This window comes from Podarcis raffonei, chromosome 12 (assembly GCF_027172205.1).
Source record: "Podarcis raffonei isolate rPodRaf1 chromosome 12, rPodRaf1.pri, whole genome shotgun sequence".
Taxonomy (NCBI): domain Eukaryota; kingdom Metazoa; phylum Chordata; class Lepidosauria; order Squamata; family Lacertidae; genus Podarcis; species Podarcis raffonei.
Genome location: NC_070613.1, coordinates 7,874,285 through 7,902,194, shown reverse-complemented (window position 1 = coordinate 7,902,194; position 27,910 = coordinate 7,874,285). Strand labels below are relative to the sequence as shown.

The window sequence follows — 27,910 nt, the reverse complement described above, 5'->3', positions numbered from 1 at the left end:
TTTTGCTGTGAAGCAAAAGACTTTTTTCTGCACAGGTCTCCAAACACAATATAACAAAGTAATCGTGCAGCCGTTAAGTATGCTTGATCCACTCACATGCAACATTAATGGATGCCTCATTTGTTCCCTGTAGATACCTCACAGCCTTACATCGAAGGAAAAGATAATGACCTCATCCCTCCGCTGGAACACTGCATTCGGACCAAGTAGGTGAAATCCATCATTAGGGAAGGAAGAGACAACGTGGTGTAGTGATTAAGAGTGGTAGATTTGTAATCTGGTGCACCGGGTTCGCTTCCCCGCTCCTCCACATGCAGCTGCTGGGTGACCTTGGGCTAGTCACACTTCTCTGAAGTCTCTCAACCCCACACAGTGTTTGTTGTGGGGGAGGAAGGGAAAGGAGATTGTTGGCCGCTTTGAGACTCCTTAAGGGGAGTGAAAGGCAGGGTATCAAGTCCAAACTCTTCTTAATCATCTTCTCTTCCACTTACCAGAATTATTTTGTTGTGTTCATATTTTTTCAAGCGCGTTGCATGTCTTCAGTGCCAGATACGTGCTTGCAGACAATTAGTCCCTTTGGTAGGACTTCATAGTCAGATGGTAGTTGGGAAGCCTTGCAGGCTGAAAATGCAGGTGCCAGCTCTTCGTTCTACGTCTCCCAACAATGCCTGCTAAATTGCACACTGCTTAGCAAAAGGCGTTATCTGCAGCCTATGTGCAATTTTCAGAGAATGTGAGGAGTCTTTTCAGCTGCCATTAAAGCCTTTGTTCAAACATCGCAACCTGTTTTGTTGCTAATACACCTGCCTGATTGTCCTCTTCCTCCCTTAGACTCTCTTTTCTTTACACTTTTGTAATTTCCAGGTGGTGGATATTCAGAAGGTTAGATAAAATAACTGTCATCTGCAAACACACACTTTCGTTTATGTCTTTATCTTTGTCCTGCTGTAATCTATGTTCAAACAGATTCAAGGGGTTTTTAAATGCTTCAAAAACCTGGCTAACTTGTTTGGCCAGAGATAATGTGACCAGAGGGATGCGGGTGGCGCTGTGGGTTAAACCACAGAGCCTAGGGCTTGCTGATCAGAAGGTTGGTGGTTCAAATCCCCGCGGCGGGGTGAGCTCCCGTTGCTCGGTCCCTGCTCCTGCCAACCTAGGAGTTTAAAAGCATGTCAAAGTGCAAGTAGATAAATAGGTACCGCTCTGGCGGGAAGGTAAACGGCGTTTCTGTGCGCTGCTCTGGTTTGCCAGAAGCGGCTTAGTCATGCTGGGCACATGACCTGGAAGCTGTACGCCGGCTCCCTTGGCCAGTAAAGCAAGATGAGTACCACAACCCCAGAGTCGGCCACGACTGGACCTAATGGTCATGGGTCTCTTTACCTTTACCTTTACATTTAATGCTACCAGCAGCCAATTGGGGTTCCTCTTCAGAACATCCAAAAACTTATCTGATATGTTACCCAAATATTCAAATATTCAGCCTTCACAGTTCATGTGCAGACAACACACCAACTCTCTCCACTCCTCTACAAGAGACTATTTTTCTCTTGGCAGGGCTCCTGTGCTTTTAACAGTTGCATGACAGCCAGAAATTCAACAGGCACTGTTTTTCCTCCAGCACGGATCTGATGGCAATGGGGGAATCCTCGTGCAATGAATGTTTTGCATGCTCCTCCCATGGAGGATTGGGATGCGGGTGGTGCTGTGGGTTAAACCACAGAGCCTAGGACTTGCCGATCAGAAGGTTGGCGGTTCGAATCCCCTCAATGGGGTGAGCTCCCGTTGCTCGGTCCCTGCTCCTGCCAACCTAGCAGTTCGAAAGCACAAAGTGCAAGTAGATAAATAGGTACCACTCAGGCGGGAAGATAAAGGGCATTTCCATGCACTGCTGTGGTTCACCAGAAGTGGCTTAGTCATGCTGGCCACATGATCCGGAAGCTGTACGCCGGCTCCCTTGGCCAGTAAAGCAAGATGGGTGCCGCAACCCCAGAGTTGTTCGCGACTGGACCTAACGGTCAGGGGTCCCTTTACCTTTACCTTACCCATGGAGGATTAACAAAAATTTTTGTTATTTTGTGCGAATTCATAAATGGTGTGATGTTGTCATTTTATGGGTGGCATTCCATGCTAGTCTTACTCTGATGTGTGACTAATTTAGTAAAGGGACCCCTGACCATTAGGTCCAGTTGTGACCGACTCTGGGGTTGCGGTGCTCATCTCGCTTTACTGGCCGAGGGAGCCGGTGTACAGCTTCTGGGTCATGGGGCCAGCATGACTAAGGTTGGCAGGAGCAGGGAGCGAGCAATGGGAGCTCACCCCGTCGCGGGGATTCGAACCGCCGACCTTCTGATCGGCAAGTCCTAGTCTCTGTGGTTTAACCCACAGCGCCACCCGCGTCCCTTTTGACTAATTTAGTAGGCCTGACTAGGCTCAATGATTTCAGTGGATTTGGGATACCCTATGTTTTTTAATGTGTTGCAAATCCCTAAGAGCAAACCCTTCTGCTGGTGTGTCTCCTGTCGTCCTCCTCTGACATATATGAAATGAAAATCTGGGAGACACAACCCACACCCCTTCTTCGTGCTGCTTCCAGCCTCAGACTGCATTGCAACTCCCGTCACCTGTGTGAGAAGCTTGGTTCTGATCTGAGAGACGAAAGGAATGTGCCTTTCTTGAGTTTTCCCCCTGGAATGTTATGTGGCCGCAATGTATTCCATCGCCCCAAGGAATAAAAAGGAGAGGGATAGAGAGAGGCTCATATCACACTCCTGATCCTCCTGTTGTTTTCTGTCTCCAGCAAGAGGAAATAACTTCTGTTAGCTCTGCCCAAGGGTAGGCTGCAACTTTGATCTCACCGTGATCTCTAAGGCAGCCGTCTTATTTTGTTAACTCCTGAGGCCTGCCTCTCCTGGAATTCCCTTGGCTTGGATGCATATCTCTGGAATGCAAAGGTTCTAGTCCAACCCCCCTGTGATGCTCTTTTGCTCAATGTGGGGCTAAGAGTCTCATGCTGTACTGACAGACCTATCCTGGGTCAGCCTCCCCAGAGCCTGGTACCCTCCAGAGGTTGTCAGACTGCAACTCCCATCTGTCAGTACGCCTTTCAACCAATGTCAGCGACTGGGCTCAACAACTGGTTCTGCCCCGACTGGGCAACGCGACTGGAGCACCCTCAGAGACCTTCCAATTCTGGAAGTGCACTGGACGCACAACTGTGTATTGTGAGCACCAGACTCGTGCAGAGTATAAATAACGCGGAAGCTAGCTGTGAAGCATAACTCCTTTTATTTCTAATAGCTACTCGTGACCCTATGGACCAGAGCACGCCAGGCACTCCTGTCTTCCACTGCCTTCCACAGTTTGGTCAAACTCATGCTTGTAGCTTGGAGAACACTGTCCAACCATCTCATCCTCTGTCGTCCCCTTCTCCTTGTGCCCTCAATCTTTCCCAACATCAGGATCTTTTCCAGGGAGTCTTCTCTTCTCACAAGGTGGCCAAAGTCTTGGAGCCTCAGCTTCAGGATCTGTCCTTCCAGTGAGCACTCAGGGCTGATTTCCTTCAGAATGGAGAGGTTTGATCTTCTTGCAGTCCATGGGGCTCTCAAGAGTCTCCTCCAGCACCGTAATTCAAAAGCATCAGTTCTTCGGCGATCAGCCTTCTTTATGGTCCAGCTCTCACTTCCATACATCACTACTGGGAAAACCATAGCTTTTACTATACGGACCTTTGTTGGCAAGGTGAGGTCTCTGCTTTTTAAGATGCTGTCTAGGTTGTCTATCAGAAGATAGGTTCAGGATAATCGTCTGACCCTACAAATACGTAGTAGAAATCAAAGACGTCATACGATTCCTGCATCCTGTTCATTTGCACATTCAAAACAACGTACGCAGAAGCAAAAACCAAGCAAACATGCGACGCAAAAGCTGCATGATCTGCAACAGGGTTTCCCAAACTTGAGTCATTTTTGGACTACAAATTCCATCATCCCTAGCTAGCAGGACCAGCGGCTGTGGATGATGGGAATTGTAGTCCAAAAAGAGTGGGAGACCCAAGTTTCTACAACATCTGTCTGCGGAGTTACAATGGGAAGAACAGAGACCCGGAGAGGCCTCTGTGTCTTTTAAAAAACAGATGCGTGTTTGGAAGACATAAAAGAAGTTAAACAAGATGTGCTGTTGCCATTCCCAGACTGACTCCCGAGTCAATTAAGGCGGCAAACCTGCGCTGTTACAAAAGCTTTTAGAAGCCAGAATTGACTCTCCATTGAACTCCCAAGTGTATTTCGACGATTCTGGCTCCTCGCTGGAGCTCCTTTGAAGTCATAGCCATAAATAAACATGACTGTCAAAAGAGTCCTTAAGAGAACAATTGGTCCAGGCTGATTCAAGCCTCGGGGCACTTTTGCGAAGGCCACCAGCAGGAAGTGTTGGTTGATGAGCTCCCATTGTAATGGTGGTTCATGTGACATCGTTGGGCCGAGGCTCTCCTCCTGAGAGGGTTTGCTCACCTCATTCAGTTGCAGAATCTTGCCTCTCAACTCAGAAACAACAGTTCCGTTTTGTAAGGCGAGTGAGAGGCGACAGGATGGTAGCAGGGCATGGAAAAAGCGAATAGAGAGTTTTTTTCCCTCCCTCTCTCATGAAACTAGAACTCGTAGACATCTAGCAAGGCCAGATTAAGTCCTTTAGAGGTCCTAAGTCATGGGTAGGCAACCTAAGGCCTGGGGGCTGGATCCGGCCCAATCGCCTTCTAAATCCGGCCTGCAGACAGTCCGGGAATCAGCGTGTTTTTACATGAGTAGAATGTCTCCTTTTATTTAAAATGCATCTCTGGGTTATTTGTGGGGCGTAGGAATTCGTTCTCCCCCCTCCCCCAATATATTCAAAAGCATCAATTCTTCAGCGATCAGCCTTCTTTATGGTCCAGCTCTCACTTCCATACATCACTACTGGGAAAACCATAGCTTATTCCACCTTAAAACCCATCAAAGTAAACAATTCTGCTTTGCCTTTAGGTGGAAAGGCGCCGTCGTCGATTGGAACGGCACAGAACCCATCCTGTGATCACTGTGGCCTGCAAACGACTGAGAACCAGCCCGTTCCCACAGCGATAGGAAACCCCAGAAGGTGCCGTGTGTGCTTCCATCGCACGCGACGAGGCCGAAGGACGTTTCAGGATTCCATCTGGCGCACCGTGCGCTCCTCCTCCCATTGTTGTAAACAAGCGGCCGTGCGCACACGCGCACCTGGGCCTGCGCTGCGTGCCGCGTGTGAAAATGGAGAGCCAACCTTGACAGCCAAAACAAGCTGCGGGGAGAGAGCAGTAAATCTGTCAACATCTACTCAAGTTCCGTTTCTGAATCCAATCCACGTCCTGCGATTGTATCTGCTTCTGAACAACGCCGACTGCGCCCACAGTTGGCTGTTTTTCACTGTCTCCGTTCTAAATCAAGGAAACCGGAGTGCACAAACACACAAAAATGAGAGAAGAAACTGTTCTTCCTAATAGTGTGATCAAGCATTAGGCTAACTTAGTGGCTCCCCAAACACTCTGGACCAAAGGGTATCACTGCCAACGCTTATTATCATTTTCCCTCTTTTTTTCTTCCCCTTTTGTTTGTCCTTTGACTCTTGGCTACCCAAGTCATAGGCAAACTTGGCCCTCCAGATGTTTTGGGACTACAACTCCCATCATCCCTGGCCACTGGTCCTGTTAGCTAGGGATGATGGGAGTTGTAGTCCCAAAACATCTGGAGGGCCGAGTTTGCCTATGCCTGGTCAAGAGCATTGGTCCTCCCTTAATTCCACCAAGGAAGGCCTCAGTGGGCCCATTTGGAATGCCGAGAAAGTGCCGTGGGTGCCCGTCACAAAATGGCAGCCATTGGGCGGGACGGGACATAGCACAAAATGGCCGCTGCGGTGGTGTGGCGTAATGGCTGCCACTTCTTAGAGAGCTGAATAAGAAACAGGGTCACAAAATGGTGGGGGCCTACCCCACCGCCAGCCAGCCATCCCATCAATGGGGAAGAAGACACCACACAGGTTTGGCACCCAGTGAAATGTCATGTTTTAAGGGGGCATGTCCAGTCTAGAGGAGGCTGAGCCAGCACACACAGGAGCTGAGGTCAAAGAGAATTTTTGAGGTGATATTTATGGAGACCTTTATGGAGGTATTGGTGGGTATACTGGTGCCTGCACTAAGGGGCACCTTATCTAAGCTGCAAAATATTGTTGGACAATGAGAACTATCCGGTTGTAATTCTTAAGCATCAAAGGCCACCCACTGCAAGCCAGGTCACAATACATCGTCGTGATCTGCATCTAAGTGTGCTTTTGAAACCATCTAGATATTATAATCATGATGGCTGGCTTGCCAAAATATCAGATTTTATGGCCTTTTTAAGGAGCTGCCAGGACCTGAACTTCGAGTATCCCCAAAGCCTATCCATTCAACTTCCCTAGTCCTGTGGATTTATCCACCGGCCAAGCCAAATTGGTGCAGCGAAGACGTCTGAGTTGCAAAAATTGAACAAAAGCTTTATCGAGGACGCACCCACAGTGTGTCCCTGCCCCTGCCCAGACTTCACAGAAGCAGATAAAAAATAGGCGAAAATAAAGGTTTCTTACTCTTCCAAAGACACTATATTCCACATGGGGAGGTAGCTAGATTGTCAACCCCGATCTCAGTGGATAACCAACAGTGCAACAAAGCAAGTCCCCCGTAGAAATTCCACCGGGATCCACGTCAAGAGAGTCACCCAAGCTTCTCTTGCCATCCCTTTTTATGCCATTGCTTGTGCCCCTTTGTCAATCCCTGATTGGCTCTCTAACATTTACCTCCGGGTCTCAGGCACAGCTTCTGTCTGTTAGTCAGAAGCTCCAGGAAGTACCAAGATCAGGCACCCCCAACCTTCGGCCCTCCAGATGTTTTGGACTACAATTCCCATCATCCCTGACCACTGGTCCTGTTAGCTAGGGATCATGGGAGTTGTAGGCCAAAACATCTGGAGGGCCGCAGGTTGGGGATGCCTGACCTAGGTAGTTATTTGGGTACTTCCTGTGTCAAGGTTCACATAGTGTGCAGAGTGGCCTAAACGCTAACTGACTCCTTGTTTCCTATTCTTGCTCCAGCCCAGGAGTGAGGAACCCCAGGTCCTAGGGGCAAATGTGGCCTGCCAGCTCTCTCTATCTCTGGCTCTTAGGATTCCTTACCCACCCCAAACAGGGCATACCCCTCACCGGCCCTGCTCCACACCTTAAGCGCTTTTGCCTGGCTAGAATCTGCCCCTTGTTTGCCTGGGTGGATGGAGAGGTGTGTACAGATACCTCTGACTTGTGCAGCTGGAATGTAGCCTATAATAACAAAAGTTAAGAGTCAGGTCCATTAGCCCTTCTACTTTTGCCCCCCAGGAGACATGCCTCTTTGGCTGAAAATGGTCCCCACCACCACTGTCCTATCCTAACTGCAAGCTATATTTCCTGCTGCACTGCAACCAGATTTATTATTTAAAAAATGACAACCGCAACACCTCTTTCCACCTTTCCACCGCCTAAGGAGGCAGGGTCACATTACTGATGCAGATTTATTGGTATCTGTCGGGGAGAGCCAAAGTGATACGTCCTCAATATGTTGATGGACTCCAGCTCCCATCATCCCTGACCGCTGTCCATGGTGATCAGGGAGGATGGGAATTGTAGTCAAACAAAACAGAGGGCACTGCTTTGGCTACCTGGTTAATGTTTTGCCAGGGTTCTGAGCTCTGGGACTGGGTCACTCCATGTAAGGGTAATAATAATAGTTTATTACTTATAACCCGTCTATCTGGCTGGGTTGCCACTTTGGGCAGCTAGCGAACATCTGAGTCCCTCCAGATCAGGCATAGGCAAACTCCGGCTCTCCAGACGTTTGGGACTACAACTCCCATCATCCCTAGCTAACAGGACCAGTGGTCGGAAATGATGGGAATTGTAGTCCCAAGCATCTGGAGGGCCGGCGTTTGCCTATGCCTGCTCCAGATATTGCTCAAATGCATCTCCTATCATCCCTGGCCATTGAACCAAGGTTTGATGGGAGTCAGGAGTCCAGTAGCATCCAGAGAGCACAATGGTGGCTATCCCAGTACAGTCATACCTCGGGTTACAGATACTTCAGGTTGCGTTTTTTCGGGTTACAGCCCCGCTGAAACCCAGAAGTACCAGAACGGGTTACTTCCGGGTTTCGGGGGTTGCGTTTGCGCAGAAGTGCTAAATTGTGCTTTGCACATGCACAGAAGCGCCAAATCGCAACCCGCACGTGCGCAGACGTGCCGCTGTGGGTTGCGAACGTGCATCCCGCACAGATCACATTCACAACCTGACGTATGACTGTATAAATTGCTCCCTCAAGGCCTCGAATCCCTGCAGCAATTTCCGGCAACTGATCCCACCTTAAAGCTGTTGGAAGTTGGCATGTGAAGCTCGGTCACAGTGCAGTTAAGGTTGAAGCTAGGCCGCAGCCTTGTGAGTTTCCTTTGCCCAGCTGGCAAGCCGTAAGCAGTGTGGATTATGGGCAGGGAAATGTATCTCCAAGACGGCCCTGACTCACACAGGGCATTCCAGCAGACAATATGGCTGGGATTAAGGAGAGAATTTGCCCAGGGGAGATGCTGATCTCCGTGGTGACCGAAACGTCTAGACTGAAACGTCCCTAGAAGTGTTTCCAGTAATTCTATCAAATGCATTATCTAGGAACGTATCGGAAATAAAATGACAAGAGGTGGGCGGTTTCTCTTGTGGCCTGTCAGTCTTCACTGGTGAAAAGAGCTTCACCTTTTCCTGATGAGACGCTGCCCAGTTCCTTCTAGTTGGAGCTTGGCTTGAAATGCTTGTGGTCATCTTTGGGGCTGGATTCTGTTATTTCGGTGAAGTAGGTTTGGGGGCGGAGGCGGTTGGATGTGGGGAGAACTCAAAGGACTGCAGGCAGGTTATCTTGTTCCCCACTTGTGCCTTCGGTTTACCAGAAGTGAAATGTGCCTTCTAGCATATCTTTTGAGTTACACTTTGCTATAATTTCCATTAAGCAAAGCAAATGCATACGATACTTAGGAGAAATGTTTTCAGCATAACGTAGTAGTTCATGCCTTTTGCGATGCTCCTTGCAGCTCCAGATTTTATTTCTAAAGCAAAATATATTGTACTTAGTGGACATGCCATTTTGTAAATAAAAAAAGGCCCAAAGATGAACATTGGGCATTATTATTTATTTTCCCCACAGAAGCAGCAAACGAAGGAATTCAGGGTGGCTCTTGACTGTATTTGTAGCAGGAAAGCAGACTTTCTTTCTTTTTGAGGCCATTTGTAGAATTAACAAATGAATCAGACCAAATATGTTCAAACTACTGTTAGGAAAGCATTTCCACACACCCTGGACTGTTCTTGCAATTTCTCTTGTCATGGTTTCAAAACACATGAGATGCGGCCCGGGCTGAGGAGAAAAATGTTTGAGCTGACAGGGAAGATAAGTGGGGAAGGGGTGATAAAATAAGATACACGCCCCTTCCTACTTCGGATGTGAAGGGGAAAAGATCTTTTGGCTAGTCCTGTCACAACAACTTTGTCTCCTTCCTCCTTACCCCCCCCAAAAAAACCACGGCTGTTTTTTTGAGGAACTGTGTGTGAGAATACAAAAAAAAAAATTAAATATAATTGCTGCCAAATTCCACCCCAAGTGAGAGTTTTGGTGGGGCTGCCATGCGTCTGGGTCTTTCCTGACATGTCTGGGAATTGGCATAATGTCAGCGGAAACCCGGACATATGGCAAATAGTGCTACTTTTTATTTTAAAAAAATTGGGGGGGGGGAAGCAAAGGACCCCCCCTCCAAAAAAACTCCCTCAACAATTTTGTCCAGATCTTCACTATTGGAAACCCTATTTTTGGGAGAGACTAGTAAAGTTTTTCAGGCAAGAGGGGCACAGACGCATTTCTAGGCTGCCGCGAAATTACACCTCCAGCAAACTTTGGAGTGAACGCAGGGCTCTTGGTCTGGCGAAACATTTGACAATTTCACTGTGTGTTAAGCAACAATAATTGCTGCTTCAATGTTCAATGTTAATTCCCTCTGTTTTCCAGTGCCAGTACTGGCCTTCCCTGCCTCTCGTGTGTTCTTCATCTCTCCAAAATGCATTAGTCGCCCTCTGTCAATATATTTATATATAAACATATATGCTTGCGTACATCAATGAGAAACAAGCCCCCACTGACGTAGCAAAACAAAGGGTTGTGTCCAACTAAGTTCTACCCAGAATAGAGCCATTAAAATGGTGGATCTAAGTTAGGCCACAAACACACCGCAAATTTGAAGCGCTTCAAACAGTTGTGGCTTCTGCCAAAGAATTCTGGGAGCTTTAGCTTGCGAAGGGCTCTGAGAGTTGTCGGGAGACGCCCTTTTCCCCTCACAGAATTACAGTTCCCAGAGTTCACTGGGAAGAGGGATTGTTAAACCACCATAGAAAGTGCAGCTCTCAGCACCCTTAACAGTAATGGTGTCCCCCAGAGAATTCTGGGAAGGGTGCTGAGAGTTGGTAGGAGGCTCCTATCCAAGTGTCCCAGAATTACAGAAGCCATCCTGGTTTCTGATTTGATTCTGGAATGTCCCACTTTTTCTTAGGTAATGGTAAAGGGACCCCTGACCATTAGGTCAAGTCGTGACCGACTCTGGGGTTGCGGCGCTCATCTCGCTTTATTGGCCGAGGGAGCCGGTGCACAGCTTCCGGGTCATGTGGCCAGCATGACTAAGCCGCTTTTGGCGAACCATTGCAGTGCACAGAAATGCCGTTTACCTTCCCGCCGGAGTGGTACCTATTTATCTACTTGCACTTTGATGTGCTTTCGAACTGCTAGGTTGGCAGGAGCAGGGACTGAGCAACGGGAGCTCACCCCGTTGCAGGGATTCGAACCGCCGACCTTCTGATCGGCAAGTCCTAGGCTCTGTGGTTTAACCCACAGTACAACCCATGTCCCTATCCGCTTTTCCTTAGGATTACCCTATTCTCATGCGAAAAATGTTGGAAGATATGGAGTTATGCAATCCCCATGCAATCTGAAGGCAGCCCTGTATAGGGAAGGGTATTTTTTTTTAATGCTTAATGTTTTATTATGTTTTTATATATGTTGGAAGCCTCTCAGAGTGGCTGAGGCAACCCAGTAAGATGTGTGGGGTATAAATAGTAAAATTATTATGATGGAATAGCTCCCAAATCTCTGAGGTTTTATTTTTGTACCCTAATATTTGGTGGTCTTTCAGAGGAACACATTTGCCGTCCAGATTGTCCATGCTATCAGTTCTTAGCGCGTCTCTCAACAAGGCTCAAGCCACCTATTGTCATCTGAGTTAATATTATGACTACTCCGCAGTATTTCTGCTTTTATTATGTTCCCTTCTGAGCTGCTGGCAAGAGGCGACTCTCCGTGAGAGAACAATCCCTCCTGCCGATGAAGTACAACACCGGCTTCCCGTTTGCTGTGTAAACTGTTACAAGAGTGTCCCAGCAGGCTGCTGATATATTTAGGGACTGCCTAAATATATCAGCAGCCATTACAGATATATGCAGGGTTGCCATATTTCAAAAAGTGAACAGAAAAGCTTTTCTTTTTTGTTGTTTAGTTGTGTCCGACTCTTTGTGACCCCATGAACCAGAGCACGCCAGGCACTCCTGTCTTCCACTGCCTCCCGCAGTTTGATTAAAATCATGCTGGTAGCTTCGAGAACACCGTCCAACCATCTCGTCCTCTGTCATCCCCTTCTCCTTGCACCCTCCATCTTTCCTAACATCAGCGTCTTTTCCAGGGAGTCTTCTCTTCTCATGAGGTGGCCAAAGTATTGGAGCCTCAGCTTCAGGATCTGTCCTTCCAGTGAGCACTCAGGCCTGATTTCCTTAAGGATGGATCGGTTTGATCTTCTTGCAGTCCATGGGACTCTCAAGAGTCTCCTCCAGCACCAGAATTCAAAAGCGTCAATTCTTCGGCGATCAGCCTTCTTTATGGTCCAGCTCTCACTTCCATACATCACTACTGGGAAAACCATAGCTTTTACTATATGGACCTTTGTTGGCAAGGTGATGTCTCTACTTTTTAAGATGCTGTCTTTCTTTTTTAGTTTTGCCCAAAGTTCTTGAGCTCAATCTTTGCTCGTACGATTTGAGGAGGAATGGAAGAAGAGCCCTGCTACTTCAGATCACAGGTCCAGCTATTCCTCATTTCATCCCCATGTCGAAGCCAAGAGACAGTGACTGCCCAGCTCCTAGCGGGGATTCGAACCCTGGTCTCCTGGGTCCTGGTCCGACACTCTAACTCAGGGGTAAGCAACCTAAGGTCCAGGGGCCAGATGCAGCCCAATCGACTTCTCAATCCGGCCCACGGGCGGTCCGGGAATCAGTGTGTTTTTACATGAGTAGAATGTGTGCTTTTATTTAAAATGCATCTCTGGGTTATTTGTGGGGCATAGGAATTTGTTCATTTCCCCCCAAAAAATATAGTCTGGCCCACCACATGGTCTGAGGGACAGTGGACCTGCCCACAGCTGAAAAAGGTTGCTGACCCCTGCTCTAACTACAGTACCACACTAGGGACAGAAGTGGTAGCATTATACAGTAGTACCTCAGGTTACATACGCTTCAGGTTACATACGCTTCAGGTTACAGACTCCGATAACCCAGAAATAGTGCTTCAGGTTAAGAACTTTGCTTCAGGATAAGAACAGAAATCGTGCTGCGACGGCAGCAGGAGGCCCCATTAGCTAAAGTGGTGCCTCAGGTTAAGAACAGTTTCAGGTTAAGAACAGACCTCCAGAATGAATGAAGTACTTAACCTGAGGTACCACTGTAATCAGGAAAACAAAGGCAACATCCCCCACATCTGAGTGCACACTGGAAATAAGACCATTTCCTATGTTCCTTCGTTTACACTCCAGTATTGGGGGGCTGCTTGGGAATCCACCAGGAATTCCTCCAAAGTAGAAGTCTTCATATTCACGCAGAAATGTTGCTTAAGGGAAACTATCCCTTGATTAACGTAGTCAGGTTTATCTAGACTCTCCAGGAGCCTTGGCAGTCGAGAAAGGATAAGTAGGATTTGCCCGTCGGGTGGGAGTCAGCGCTCAGCCGATAACACTTGACAAATGGGCTGAGAACAGGGCCCTGGGCTCTTGCCAAGGTTGGGGATATTGAGAGCTTCTGGGGTGTGTTTGATGAGCAGAAACTCCTTTTCCACAGCAATCCCAAAGCACAAAAGGGGAAGGGGGAGATGTGAAGAGATTGAGAGAGAGAGAGAGAGAGTTTGGTTTGCGTTTGGAACTGGCTTCTTTCCAGATCTTCTGAAACTCCTTGGGCCCAGGCCTGCAGATCCTCAGCAACTAAATATGCCAAGTATTTGCCGCCATGCTGTTCCACCGGTATTTATCTGTTTGCAGAATGCAAGCAAAGAATGTGCAGGACAAACAAGAGCTGGCCTTTCCTGCCCTCGCTGCATTGCGCAGAGAATAGATATCGGTGAATTATGTCCAACACACATAATCCTCTCATTAGACCTGTTTGTTTTGGTTGAGCCTTGCGAATAACACTTAGGGCTGCCAAACAGGCGTTTCAGAAATACCTGGTCTTCTGGGGGTTAGATAACAGGCGGAGCCTGCAAGCTTTTGATGGGCAGGGGTGGTAAAACCTAACAGGGTTTGGAAGGGTAGGTCCTGGAAGGTTTTGATGGTCCAAAGGGTGGATCTCGATGGCTTTGAGGCTGGGGGAATGGGGAGGTTTATAGCAGGGGTAGGCAACCTAAGGCCTGGGGGCCGGATGCGGCCCAATCGCATTCTCAATCAGGCCCGTGGTTGGCCCGGAAATCAGCGTGTTTTTACATGAGTAGAATGTGTGCTTTTATTTAAAATGCATCTCTGGGTTATTTGTGGGGCATAGGAATTTGTTCAACCTCCCCCCCCCCAAAAAAAATATAGTCTGCCCCACCACAAGGTCTGAGGGAAGGTGGACTGGCCCACGGCTGAAAAAGGTTGCTGACACCTGGTTTATAGGCACCAGGGCTACTGATTTCTAACTGAACAGGATGCATAGTTGATAGAAAGCAAATTACAGTGGTACCTTGGGTTACATACGCTTCAGGTTACAGACTCTGCTAACCCAGAAATAGTAACTCGGGTTAAGAACTTTGCTTCAGGATGAGAACAGAAATCGTGCAGCGGCAGCAGGAGGCCCCATTAGCTGAAGTGGTGCTTCAGGTTAAGAACAGTTTCAGGTTAAGAACGGACCTCCGGAACGAATTAAGTACTTAACCCGAGGTACCACTGTATTTGATTTCATTGTTTATTAAGTGCATTTACCGGTATATTCCCTCTTTCCTCCAAGGAGCTTGAGATGGTTCACATAGCTTCTCCCTTCCCATTTTATCCTCACACCAACCCGATGAGTTAGGATAGGCTGAGATTGACCCAAGACCGTCCAATGAGCTTCAGCATTGAGGAGTGGCTTGAACCCTGATTTCCAAGGGCCTTATCACTAATCACTGCGCATGCAAACTCCCAAGACTCAAAACAGCTGCTTCATTCAACAAAATGCGTAATATTGTTTGTTTCTTTCAAATATTTATAGACTGATTTTCATTTGACTAAGTGGTTTGCTAAGAAAAGCAAACAATATATTTAAATACATAACACAATAAAACAGATGAAACATCAAAAATCTATAAAATAGATTTCCACTTACTCTATGCCCACACAAATTATGTTAAGCATAGTGATTTAATTTTCTGAAATTGGGAGTGCTTAAATGCATTATTGTGTGTTTGATTCTGGAATGTTCCCCAGTAACTCCTGTGTGACTGGTTAACTGGTCTCACAGGAGGTATCTTATTCTGTTCTCCATTTTGTTTGGTGTGTGAGTGACTTGACTGTAAGGGCTGCATCTCCAAGAAGGCTGAAGAAGAGACTGTGTTAGATAACACTCTCTCTCAACACAACAGAGGAGAGGAGTGGTAATGTTTCTGTGTGAATGCATGTGACAGAAAGAAGTACAGAAGTTGACGTTCTCCCAAAAAAGCAACAAGGAGAAGTCTTCTGGAAGGAGAAAGTTGGAACCTCCCAGGAGGAACTGCGTGGCCTTGCTGGGTCATGCAAGCCCCGGAAAGGGATAAATACACAGATTTGCTTGAATGTTTAAGGAAGAAGCTGTAATCTTCAGCTAAGGAAAACTTAGTCCATGCTTGGATAAGCACACAAATGTAAATACTTTGCATATTTTCCCTTTTAGCTATATGTTCTGAAAGTAGAAACTTTTGAATATTTTAACAAGTGTTTGGACATTGTTTTAATTTCGAGAAGAGAGTCGGTATTGCACATGATTTGGCTTCCCAGCTGCAATTTAGCTACTCTGCCAACAAATACCACGCCCACCAACACAACTTAACGTCAATCCAACCTGTGCCAGCACACATTTCCCCGCACAAACGCACTCACCCTTACTCTCAACAATAATTACCAATCCCCCAAAATCCCTGGGTGCATACCCAAAAAGACTGCAGTACCACACGGGTAGCCCAAGAGCATGTCACTAAAAACCAAGACTGCATTCACTGTTAAGTTGTGGGTGAACATATCAGACGACACAGCAATTCTTCAGACAGCTCTTGTTTATTTCCAGAACAGAACTGAGCTGAACGGTTCAGCCAACCTGCTTATATAGAGCTCAACTACAAAGCAACAGTAACAACTTTCTGTAACTATCCAATCACTGAACGTCACTTTCAATTCCTTATTTGCGTATGTGGACCTGAGTGAAAACTATCTACAGTATCTCCCTGCTGGCCCAGGGTGAGAACTTCAGTACATAGCATTCACTACATACATTTAAAGCACTGAGATACTACTCTGAACATTCTTTTTCATTTCCCCCAAAATAATTCTGGGAGTTGTAGTTCGTTAAGGGAGCTGAGAGTTCTTAGGAGACCCCACCCTATGCCTCTCCTGGAGCTACAATTCCCAGGTGATTTAACAATCCCCCTTCACTGGGAGCTCTGGAAATTGGATGGTGAAGATTGAAAAATGGATAGGTGAATCTCTCGCCCTCATGGTGCCCCAAAGCCAAGATGGCTCTTTGCAGCTGCTGCCATCGCATGATGTCCATCTTTGGAACTAGAGGAGCTCAATGTGAGGTTGAGTTTTCTGATTACATCCCCCTCTGTGAATGATCAGTTCCCACCTTTCAAGGCCAGGGATTAAACCAAGACAATCCCAGCCAGCTGACATTTAGGTTCGCCCATAACCTCTCCATGTCCAGGCACAATGTACACAAGCACAATGTACTTCCTCGGTTTTACTGCCCTTGTTCACTTCATGTCATGCCAGCAAAACTTGATTTAGGAAGTTCTAATCACGAAGCGACAATGTTTTTCACCGGCCCTTCCCAAAAAGATTTCCAGTGAGCTTCGCTGACTGTCGTCTAGGACGTTTTTGCCTGGAACAGTTGCAGAAAACATCTCTCTCCTTCCTGAGGGGTTTCGGCTAGGCTGCCCTTTTCTTTTATTTTTCAAAGGAAATGCAACAGGGGTTTGTTTATAAAGTGCTAAATACCTTTTTGTCATGCCAACAATCTGTTTCCCTTCGGCTTTCGGGGCGTTGAGCCGGCACTTGTAAATCATGTTGTCCACGGGCAATAAATGTTTCTCCAAAATGGTGGCCATTCCCAGGCATGGTTTGTGGCGTGTTATAAATAAGGCAGCAACTCATTTCTTCCCAAGAAGGAGCAAAGGCACAATGTGGGCTCACACTCTGGTACCCTCCAGAGATTGTAGGATTCCAGTTCCTAACAGCCCCTGTGGTCAAGGATGCTGAATTCTCAAGGGCACCAGGTTGGGGAAGCTTGTCTTGAGCCTTTGGCGATGCCAAATGGTAAGTTTCTGCATCTTCTACAGGGTGCCTGTTGCGTGTCGGGGTCCCCAAGCCACCCCTAAATAATTCACAATTCACACATAATTTTTGTTTAAGGTTTTTAGCATAATTTGGGCCACAACTTTATTAAAATACATAAATGTGAGTGGTAGCTTAGGCATTGGTTATAACTATCTGTCCCCACGCCCAAGGACAGAACTGACTTCCAGATTCCAGTGAAAGCCAGTAATGGAAAACAATATTGGGGAGAGCAGGGAGCTGGGCACCAGACCCTCATCCCCCCCCCCGCATGCTCCCTGGGGCTTGCACGGCCCTAAGCCCCATTCAGGTGTACGGACGAAAGAATGGCGAGCCCCTGGATTCCTTTAAAGGAATTCCCCTGCAGCAGTAGCACTGGAGGGGCAGGCACTGCCAATCCTTACCCCTCCACCAATTTTTTAACCAATGCCTAACCGCAACCTTAGGGATGCGGGTGGTGCTGTGGGTTAAACCACAGACCCTAGGACTTGCAGATCAGAAGGTCGGTGGTTTGAATCCCCGCAACGGGGTGAGCTCCCGTTGCTCGGTCCCTGCTCCTGCCAACCTAGCAGTTCGAAAGCACGTCAAAGTGCAAGTAGATAAATAGGTACCGCTCCAGTGGGAAGGTAAACGGCGTTTCCGTGCGCTGCTCTGGAGAACACGCTGAAGCGGTTTGTTTCTTAGCATCACAGGTCTGAACATGATTACTCAGAAGTAAACTCCATTGGGCTAAGAATGAGGGAAGAAATGCAGTTCAGTGACCCGGAAACGGCAATTAATCCCGAATGCAGCAGCTAGACTGGTGACTGGGAGCGGCCGCCGGGACCACATAACACCAGTCCTGAGAGATCTGCATTGGCTCACAGTACGTTTCCAAGCACAATTCAAAGTGTTGGTGCTGACCTTGAAAGCCCTAAACGGCCTCGGTCCTGTATACCTGAAGGAGCATCTCCACCCCCATTGTTCAGCCCGGACACTGAGATCCAGCACTGAGGGCCTTCTGGCGGTTCCCTCATTGCGAGAAGTGACGTTACAGGGAACCAGACAGAGGGCCATCTCGATAGTGGCACCTGCCCTGTGGAACACCCTCCCTTCAGATGTGAAGGAAATAAGCAGCTATCTTATCTTTAAGAGACATCTGAAGGCAGCCCTGTTTAGGGAAGTTTTAAATATTTAATGCTGTATTGTTTTTAACACTTGATTGAAAGCCGCCCAGAGTGGCTGGGGAAACTCAGCCAGATGGGCGGGGTATAAATAATTTTATTATTATTATTATTATTATTATTATTATTATTATTATTATTATCATTATTATTTTGAGGCAAAGCTTCCTAATTTTCTGAAACAATATGCAAACATAAACACAAGTCTCCCCCGAATTCTCACTAGTCTGAATTTTGCAACGCAGTTCTGCAGCCAAGTAACGGGTGCAAAAAAATGCATACACTGGGGTCAAGTGTGTAGAAAAATGCCCGTGTTAGTGAAAATCACATTAAAAATGAATTATAGCAGGCTCAAAAACTGAAATGGAAGGCGGGGAAGGGGCGTGGCCTTAAGATGTGTGGCTAGGGAGGACCTGGGGAGAGTCTTGAGGGCCATGCGGAGAGGTCTGGAGGGCCACATTCCTCCTGGGCCCAAGGTTTCTTATTCCCATTGACATTTGTGAACACAGAATGTCTCCTGGATCAAGAATCTGGGCAAGACTACACTAATTCCATCATGGCCCAAAATGGAGTCTTTTATAGCATTGTGAGAGCCGCCCGCCCCCCCTTCCAATTCAGAGTTTACAGGACAGAACTTCTTGTTCCAGCCTGGGGAAGTATCACACTGCAACAAGACAGGGGACGCTCAGTTTGGTCTGGAGCCTTCGCTGGCATTTTTGAGCATCAACAGCCCAGGGTGTAGGAAACAGCCTCTGGTGACATTATTCAGTCGTTCAGTGGCTCAGTTCCAATGTGCCAGTTCATAAGAAACACACTTAGGAGCAGGGGTCACAGCCTTGCCACTCTCTGAGTCAAACCCCCTATTTTGTCGGGTTTGAATTCCGTGCAACGCAGCCGTGCTTGCCCTCTGTCAAGTAGAAAGAAAGAACTGCTCCACATGCAAAATTTAAGGCAAAAGAAAGACACCTGCATTTTTAAAAAATAATAATAATAACTAGAGATCAGTGAGCGATTTCAAGTCAGTGTGTAGATTATAGCTCTCCTTTTCTGGGGCTTATACCACAAAATCCCAAACTGCTCCTCTGTTTCCACCATTGTGATTATGTGGGTGCTAATTTTTGTAATCCGGCAACTTTTTTTAAAAAAATGCCAGCTCAGCAAGCGACACCAGGACACAGATTTCTACATTGCTATTGTGTTTATGCTTTCCTAAGTCTGCATTTAACACTAAAAATGTGCTTTGAATGCTCTAAGGTGGTTTAGTTCTGCAAGCTGAGTATCGACCATTGAGTAACATTGCTGGCCTGTAGAATAACAGGCACCAGGTGGATGCAATGTTCTAAGTCAGGGGTCAGCAAACTTTTTCAGCAGGGGACCGGTCTACTGTCCCTCAGACCTTGTGGGGGGCCGGACTATATTTTGGAGGGGGGGGAATGAACGAATTCCTATGCCCCACAAATAACCCAGGTGTTATGTACTGAGTTGAAAAGGATCCAAAATGCAGCAGTCTGATTGGTCCTAGAACAATAGGATTCAGAATGCAGCAGTCTGATTGGTCCACAGGAGCCACCCAATCCAGCTCCAGGTGGAAGTGAACCTGCAACCTGATTGGCCTACAGGAGAATCCTGCAATTAGCCAATCATGTGGGGCCCATTGTGTAAATAATGTATATAAAGCAGACATTCTGGGGGAACTTCAATTCCTCCTCACCACTTCGAGCTGAATAAAGAGCATGAAATCCACTCTCGACTCCGAGTATATTTCACCAGAGATGCATTTTAAATAAAAGCACACATTCTATTCATGTAAAAACACCAGGCAGGCCCCACAAATAACCCAGAGATGCATTTGAAATAAAAGGACACATTCTACTCATGTAGATTCATGGTGATTCCTGGATCGTCTCCGGGCCGGGTTTAGAAGCTGATTGGGCCAGATCTGGCCCCCGGGCCTTAGTTTGCCTACCCCTGGGATGGGGTCTTCCTAAACACCTTTTCCAGCCCTGTTATACACTAATTCCCACCGCAAGTGAGGAGTTGGCGAGAGCTGAGAGACTCGGAGCATGAATTGTGCTGGCTGCAAAGGGGGAAGTGGGTGGGTAGCAGTGGGGAGGACTGAGGATGTTTGAGATGTGTGGGGCTGTGAATAAAATGTCAATTACTAGAGGAGCGAAGGAGAGAGGGATGGAGGGAGGGTTTTCTGCAGTTCTCAACCAAACAGCGTGATCAAGAATCGCTTTCATCTTTGAGGAAAAATGTGGCCGAGTCTCCAGTCTCTCTGAAAGAGAAAGGGTTCATGTTTTTATTTACCAACAGTGAAGGCGGGGTGTGTGTGTGTGTGTGTGAGGTCCCGGGAATCCTTTCACAGCCAAAAGAATCAACGCACAACCCCAGAGGAAGTGCTAGGGTGTAATTAAGGCCGCTAACTAACCTGCAAAAAAAAAAAAAAAGCACAGCTTGACTAGGATTTCCCCCCCCTTTGGATAGAGGCAGGAGAGTTGTTTTATTTTGTTTGCACTGGAGCAACTGAAAGGGGCATGGCTGCTCTCCCCCATATAATACTTTGTTCCGTAGGAGCCAACTCCTAGGGGCTGAGGTCCCTTTGGCCCCCCCTTAAAATATTTGAGGGGTCTGGGGGCCCCCAAAGTTGATGGGCACTGCTATTCAAATGGTCTGGATGTGCTGCATCTTGTGATCAGTTATGCAGGGTGCGGCTTACCTGGGCCCCCTCGACATTTTATTCAAGTTGGCAGCCCTGCTCAGCTCACACCCTAGTTCTGCCCCCAAAGCCTAGTCTAGACTCTGCCCATTGAACCTTCTCTTGGCTCCATCTCCAGGGCCTGCCCATGCACCAGATCTTTTAAATTATTATTATTATTTCAAGAGTTGCCAACTCTAAAGTCTGCTTCAGGAGTTGATGTAAATACGGGGTGTGTGTGTGTGTGTGTGTGTGTGTGTGTGTGTGTGTGTAGAGCTCCCAGAGTGGTTTAACAATCAATCCCTCTTCACTTTGCAAATTGTAATTCTTTGTTGGCAATAAGGGGTCTCCAGCAATTCTCAGCACCCTCAATAAACTACAGCTCCCAGGATTCCCAGGGACCCGTGACAGTGGTATTGAGGCGCTTGAAATGTATTGCATGAATTGTGTCCAAATTCTATCTGTACAGTGGTACCTCGGGTTAAGTACTTAATTCGTTCCGGAGGGCCGTTCTTAACCTGAAACTGTTCTTAACCTGAAGCACCACTTTAGCTAATGGGGCCTCCTGCTGCTGCCGCGCCGCCGGAGCACGATTTCTGTTCTCATCCTGAAGCAAAGTTCTTAACCCGAGGTACTATTTCTGGGTTAGCGGAGTCTGTAACCTGAAGCGTCTGTAACCCGAAGCGTCTGTAACCCGAGGTACCACTGTATTATATGAGAAATTTCTAAGCACGCATCTGTACGTACTAAATCACATACGCTCTCCCCAGAGAGGCTCGCCTGGCGCCATCATTAAATGTCTTCTTTTCCCAGGCTCTTTAGTCATTAAATAATCTATGGCTGTGGGGAGGGCATGTGGTGACTGCTATTATGATTCTTTTATTATCATGCTGTTATTGTGCTTTCTATTTATGTTATTGATGCTCTGTAAAATGTGTGCTTGATGTTGTACATCACCCTGGGAACTTTTGAAAAATTGAATAAATAATAATTCAACAACAACAACAACAACTGCATTAAAAAATATTCAAATCTGGGTCCTCTTTTCTTTCTATCTAATGATGCTTAACTGCTTTCTTCTTGTTGTTGTTGATGATAATTTATTACCCACCATTTACCCTAAGGTCCCAAGGTATGTTTCAACATTAAAGCACAACACATAAGTGTCCACCAAAAAACATCTCCTTCTCTCCCTCTCTGTGTGCTATTGGTATCTTAGTGACAAGGCAAAGGATTTGAAATAGTTTAGGGTTTTCTCTTATTAGCATAACAGCGGGATACCATTGTGAGAGATTAACAGCAAGAAGGAGCAAGTTAAAAACACCACACACACACACACACACACACACACACACACACAACCCAGCCATTGTTTTTTCAACCTGAAATATTTGGGAGCAAGAGGAGGTGTTGGAGAGCCTGTCAGCTTTCCAGGAAAATGAATAATTTCTCTGTGCTCTGCTCAACATTTCACAGCTGTCAACACAATGAAGAGAGTGGGGAATCTGCCAGGTTCTTAACAATACAACTACACCCACACCCTCTACACCCCTGCAGTTTGTTCATAAGTCACAAGGAATGATGGGTAAATTGCAATTCCAAAGCACTTAAGCGGCTCAACTCAGACGATGGTTTTTGAAGGGAGTTCTTCCAGTTCCAAGTCTTCTGTCCTTGGACTCTGTCTGAGCTTTTCCTACCTCACCTTGCCCTGCTCAGGTTCCTATTTGTTCCCTTCTAGAAATACAGGAAGATGCCTTCTACTGAGTAAGTCTATGGGCCCATCTACCTCAGAACTGTCTACACCAGGGATTCCCAAGCTTGAGGTGTTAAGTTGTGGGTGAACATATCAGACGACACAGCGATTCTTCAAACAGCTCTTGTTTATTCACAGGCCAGAACAGAACTGAGCTGAAGGGTTCAGCCAGCCTGCTTATATAGAGCTCCAGTACAACGTAACTGTAACAACTTTCTGTAGCTATCCAATCACTGAATGTCACTTTCAATCCCTTATTTGCATATGTGGACCTGAGTGAAAACTATCTACAGTATCCCCCTGCTGGCCCAGGGTGACAACTTCAGTACATAACATGAGTCTCCCACTGTTTTTTTGGACTACAACTCCCTTCATCCCTAGCTAGCAGGCCCAGTGGCCAGGGATGATGGGAATTGTAGTCCAGAAAGAGCTGGAGACCCAAGCGTGGGAAACCCTGGTCTACACTGACTGGCAATGGCGCTCCAGGATATTGGAGAGGGGTTATCTCCCAGCCATACTTGGGGATTGAACCTGGGACCTCCTGCATGCAAAGGAGATGCTCTTCCACTGAGCTACGCCCCTTTCTCTGCCCCCTTTCTCTGCCAGACTATCCTCCACCAGTGCAAGAGCTTTTCCAGTGATGGCTCCAACCTGGTGGAATGCTCTGTCCCACAAGACTAGGGCCCTGCAGGACTTGATCTCCTTCCACAGGGCCTGTAAGACAGAGCTATTCCACCTGGCCTTCAGTTTGAATTAGCCTGATCCTCTGTTCCCTTTTCCCTTTCCTCTTCTATGAAGAAACCCTTTCTGGGACCCCACATTTAAATTCTTCTCTGGTCTCCTTGCTGGCCCCAGTAGGACCAACTTGGCCAGTTAGCCCTGGGGATCATCTGATGTCTACTGACTAGTTTTTTTTCCTTCCCCCAAAATGATCCCTGAATTTTTGAATTTTATTGATATTGATGCTGCATTTTATGTTGTATTTTATGCTGTTTTATGCTGCTTTTAAGTCACATTTTAATCAGTGTTTTATATTTGCTGTTAGCCACCCTGCGCCTGGTTTTTTAACCGGGAAGGGCGAGGTATAAATAAAAATTTATTATTATTATTATTATCTACCCTCTCTTCTTCCTGGATTCCTTCTCTGATAGCTTTCCAGGGCAGGGACACAGCAAAGTCCACATTCCCTCTTGGGAGCTGGAGTTGGTGGGTGGGGGCAGAGTCGTGAACCCTATTATGAAGAATGCTTTCTGATTCAGAGATGCACATTTCCCCATTGTTATGTACTGAGTTGAATAGGATCCAAAATGCAGCAGTCTGATTGGTCCTAGAACAATAGGATTCAGAATGCAGCAGTCTGATTGGTCCCAGAACAATGCAGCAATATGATTGGTCCGCAGGAGCCACCCAATCCAGCTCCAGGTGGAAGTGAATCCACAACTTGATTGGCCTACAGGAGAATTCCGGAATTAGCCAATCACGTGCGGCCCATTGTGTAAATAATGTATATAAAGCAGATACTTTGGGGGAAGAACTTTCATTCCTCCTCACCAGTATGAGCTGAACAAAGAGCATGAAATCCACTCTCGACTCCCAGTATATTTCACCCATCATACTGTTTCTGGAATTAAACAATATTTAATTAACAATACTTTGCACCAGTTCCTTCGCCAGAATTTACTCGTCCTTCTTAACAGATGTGTGTGGAATGCAGAAGGAATGGAAGAACTGGGAATGAGAGGAACAGGTGACTCAGACAGCTCAGAAGGTCTTTCTCATTCAGCTTTCCAGCATGGATGAAACCTATTGCCTTAGTCCTTTTTGCATTCAAGGGCCTTCCCTGTCTCATGTGTTTCATGTAAGGGTATAAGCAAATATGTGTCAGGTTGCTGTCAGTGGCTCCCGCTTGGTCGCCCAGGAAAGTATAAAGACAAGGAAAAGTTTCTTACCGTCCTTTTTTATTTATTATAAAGAAACTCTGTCCTTGGCATGCCTTTTTCCTCCCTTCTCAGTTTGATTCCCTGGCACCATATTTGTATAAATTAACTGTCCCAAAATACAGACGTGCCTTCACACTGGCCAGATTGGATGTGATGCCCTCTGCCGTACTTGAGGGCACGTACCAAAAGATTCCAACTGAGAAACGACTCTGCCCCTGTGGAGATGGCAATCTGGAAACAGTGGCTCATGTTCTCCTGTCCTGTCCCCTTTATAAAGATCTGAGGAATGAGATCATTACTCCGCTCTTACTTACCATCCCAGGCCACATTGTACTTTCTTTTATCAGATCAAAATGATCAGACAACAGCAAAGGTTGCTAGGTTTATCGAGGGTCCAATGAGATTAAGGGCCACTATCTGAATGATAATCTTGGTCATTTGATTGCCCTTTTTACCCATTGTTGTATTTTTAATTGTATATATTGCTTGTTTTATGTTGCTATGGTTGTTGGCTAATGTGAATAAAGTTTATCTATCATCTATCTATCTATCTAATCTATCTAATCTATCTATCTATCATCTATCATCTATCATCTATCATCTATCATCTATCTATCTATCTCTATCTATCTATCTATCTATCTATCATCTATCTATCTCTATCTCTATCTCTATCTATCTATATCTATCTATCTATCTATCATCTATCTATCTATCTATCTATCTATCTATCTATCATCATCTATATCTATCTATCTATCTATCATCTATCTATCTATCTATCTATCTATCTATCTATCTATCTATCATCATCTATCTATCTATCTATCATCTATCATCTATCTATCTATCATCATCTATCATCTATCTATCTATCTATCTATCATCTATCTATCTATCTATCTATCATCTATCTATCTATCTATCTATCTATCTATCTATCTATCATCATCTATCTATCATCTATCTATCTATCTATCTATCATCTATCTATCTATCTATCTATCTATCTATCTATCATCTATCTATCTATCTATCTATCATCTATCTATCCTTTTTTATTTCAGTCTTTACAGAGAGAGGCTATAGAACCCAGCCTCTTGGATAATCACGCTGTCCTGAGTGAATCTCCACAGACACACACACACACACACATGCCTCTCCCACTTCCTCATTCGTCATCGTCATCATCTCTACAGGTGCTTCTATGTGCCCTCTGTCTTTGAGTTCTTTGCTCTCCTAATTTTAAGGTCTCCTGGGTTCTGGGAGATGGTGGGTTTAGAATGCTTTCTAATGACAACGTGTCAGCTGAGTGTTGTTCTGGCTCCTTGGGATGCAGGTCGCGCTACGGTCTAAACTACTGAGCCTCTTGGGCTTGCCAATTGGAAAGTTGGCGGTTCGAATCCCTGTGATGGAGTGATCTCCAGCTGCTCTGTCCTAGCTCCTGCCAACCTAGCAGTTTGAAAGCATGCCAGTGCAAGTAGATAAATAGGTAGCACTGTGGTGGGAAGGTAAACGGTGTTTCCGTGCACTCTGGCCTTCGTCACGGTGTTTTGTTGCGCCAGAAGCGGTTTAGTCATGCTAGCCACATGACCCAGAAAGCTGTCTATGCAGAAACGCCAGGTCCCTCGGCCTAAAAGCGAGATGAGCGCTACAACCCCATAGTCGCTGAGCTGTCCAGGAGTCCTTTACCTTTTTTTACCTATTCTAGCTCCCATGATTTCCCAGTTTTCCCCCTCATCGTCCTCTGAGCTGCGACCTCCTTCAAAAACCCTGTTGTAAATTTATACTGTATTCCTCTTCCTCCTCCCTGGAAAGGTCAGGATAGGGAGGTGGTCTCCACCATTTCTCCTCTGCCCACCCTGACAATATGGCATATACAGGAAGCACAGAGAATAGTTTTGATATCCGACTTTATCACAACCCCAAGGAGTCTCAAAGCCGCTAACAATCTCCTTTTCCCTTCTTCCCCCACAACAAACACTCTGTGAAGTGAGTGGGGCTGAGAGACTTCAGAGAAGTGTGACTGGCCCAAGATCACCCAGCAGCTGCATGTGGAGGAGCGGGGAAGTGAACCCGGTTCACCAGATTATGAGTCTACCGCTCTTAACCACTACACCACACTGGTTCTCCCAACACTGAGTCTACCACTGGTCATTGTAGCTCCGCATTGTCTTCTCTGATGGGCAATAGCTCTCCAACATCCCACATGGTGGACTCTCCCATCACATGTAACCTGCTTTCTTTTTAACTGGAGACTAGAAATGGGATCTGGGATCTTCTGCAATACAAAGCATGCAGTTTATGCCACTGCCCTTCTCCCATATGAACTTTGTGTGGTTTATCAGCTAAGTCAGCCTTCTCCTATGTAGCTTGCCATTGTGTCCAACACCTCTGCCATGTGAAAATAATAATAATAATAATAATAATAATAATAATAATAATAATAATATTTATTTATTTATTTATGTATGTATGTATGTATGTATGTATGTATGTATACCCCGCCCATCTGGCTGGGCTTCCCCAGCCACTCTGGGCGGCTTCCAACAAAATATTAAAATACTGTAATACATCAAACATTAAAAGCTTCCCTAAACAGGGCTGCCTTCAGATGTCTTCTAAAAGTCTGGTGGTTGTTGTTCTCTTTGACATCTGGTGGGTGTTCCACAGGGCGGGCGCCACTACCGAGAAGGCCCTCTGCCTGGTTCCCTGTAACTTGACTTCTCTCAGTGAGGGAACTACCAGAAGGCCCTCAGAGCTGGACTTCTGTGTCCGGGTAGAACAATGGGCGTGGAGACGCTCCTGGTATACACAGTTTACCAATGGAGGTAGGGTCCTCCCATACAAATTGTAGAACAGAAGTGGTTCTGTACAACAGCTGAGCCAAGAGACATAACACCACTTCTCTTAGCAGTGTTATTTAGCATGACAAGGTTACAAACAAAAATTAACACAGAAAAACCAGCTGAATAGGAATAGTCACCAGCCCATCTTATCCTACTGAACTCTTGAAAGACTTATTATTACAGGTGTGCTGGAGTCCTGCAAAGTATTTACTGGTCCACCTTAGTTATTAGCTTTTCTTGAAACTCCAGAAAGGATCTAAGCAGATGTTCACAACATCAAGGTCTTATATGAAAAACACTGGATGAGAAATGGTTGTGCAGATAAGATCTCCCTTTCCCTAATTCCGGACAACATTTCACCCTTCCAATAAATCTTGCCTTCTTCATCTGGTAACATTTAGGTCCATCCACATTTTGTTTCCCTGAAGAAATTCTGGCTCAGCAACCCATCCCTGGTATTTCGAGTTAAGATGGCTCCCAACATGCCTTGGCAAACCTCCTAAAAATATTGTTCTCCGTGAACTTCCTAGGAAAGGTTAGCCATTATCACTCACTTGGTTGGAATGG

At 46.3% G+C, this 27,910-nt stretch overlaps 1 protein-coding gene across 3 annotated transcripts in view; it reads left to right on the top strand.

Moving 5' to 3' along the window:
• The window catches only part of MINDY4 (MINDY lysine 48 deubiquitinase 4), an 86,542-nt gene extending 80,908 nt beyond the window's left edge, over positions 1 to 5,634 (top strand). For 2 of the 3 annotated variants that reach the window (XM_053359747.1, XM_053359748.1), the window contains 2 exons: positions 134 to 206; positions 5,016 to 5,634. In XM_053359747.1, coding sequence (XP_053215722.1) covers positions 134 to 206; positions 5,016 to 5,506 — 564 coding nt within the window. In that variant the 3' untranslated portion in view covers positions 5,507 to 5,634. The remainder of the gene's footprint in view (positions 1 to 133; positions 207 to 5,015) is intronic. The other variant, XM_053359749.1, reaches the window with a different exon arrangement.
• The last annotated feature ends 22,276 nt before the right edge of the window (positions 5,635 to 27,910 follow it).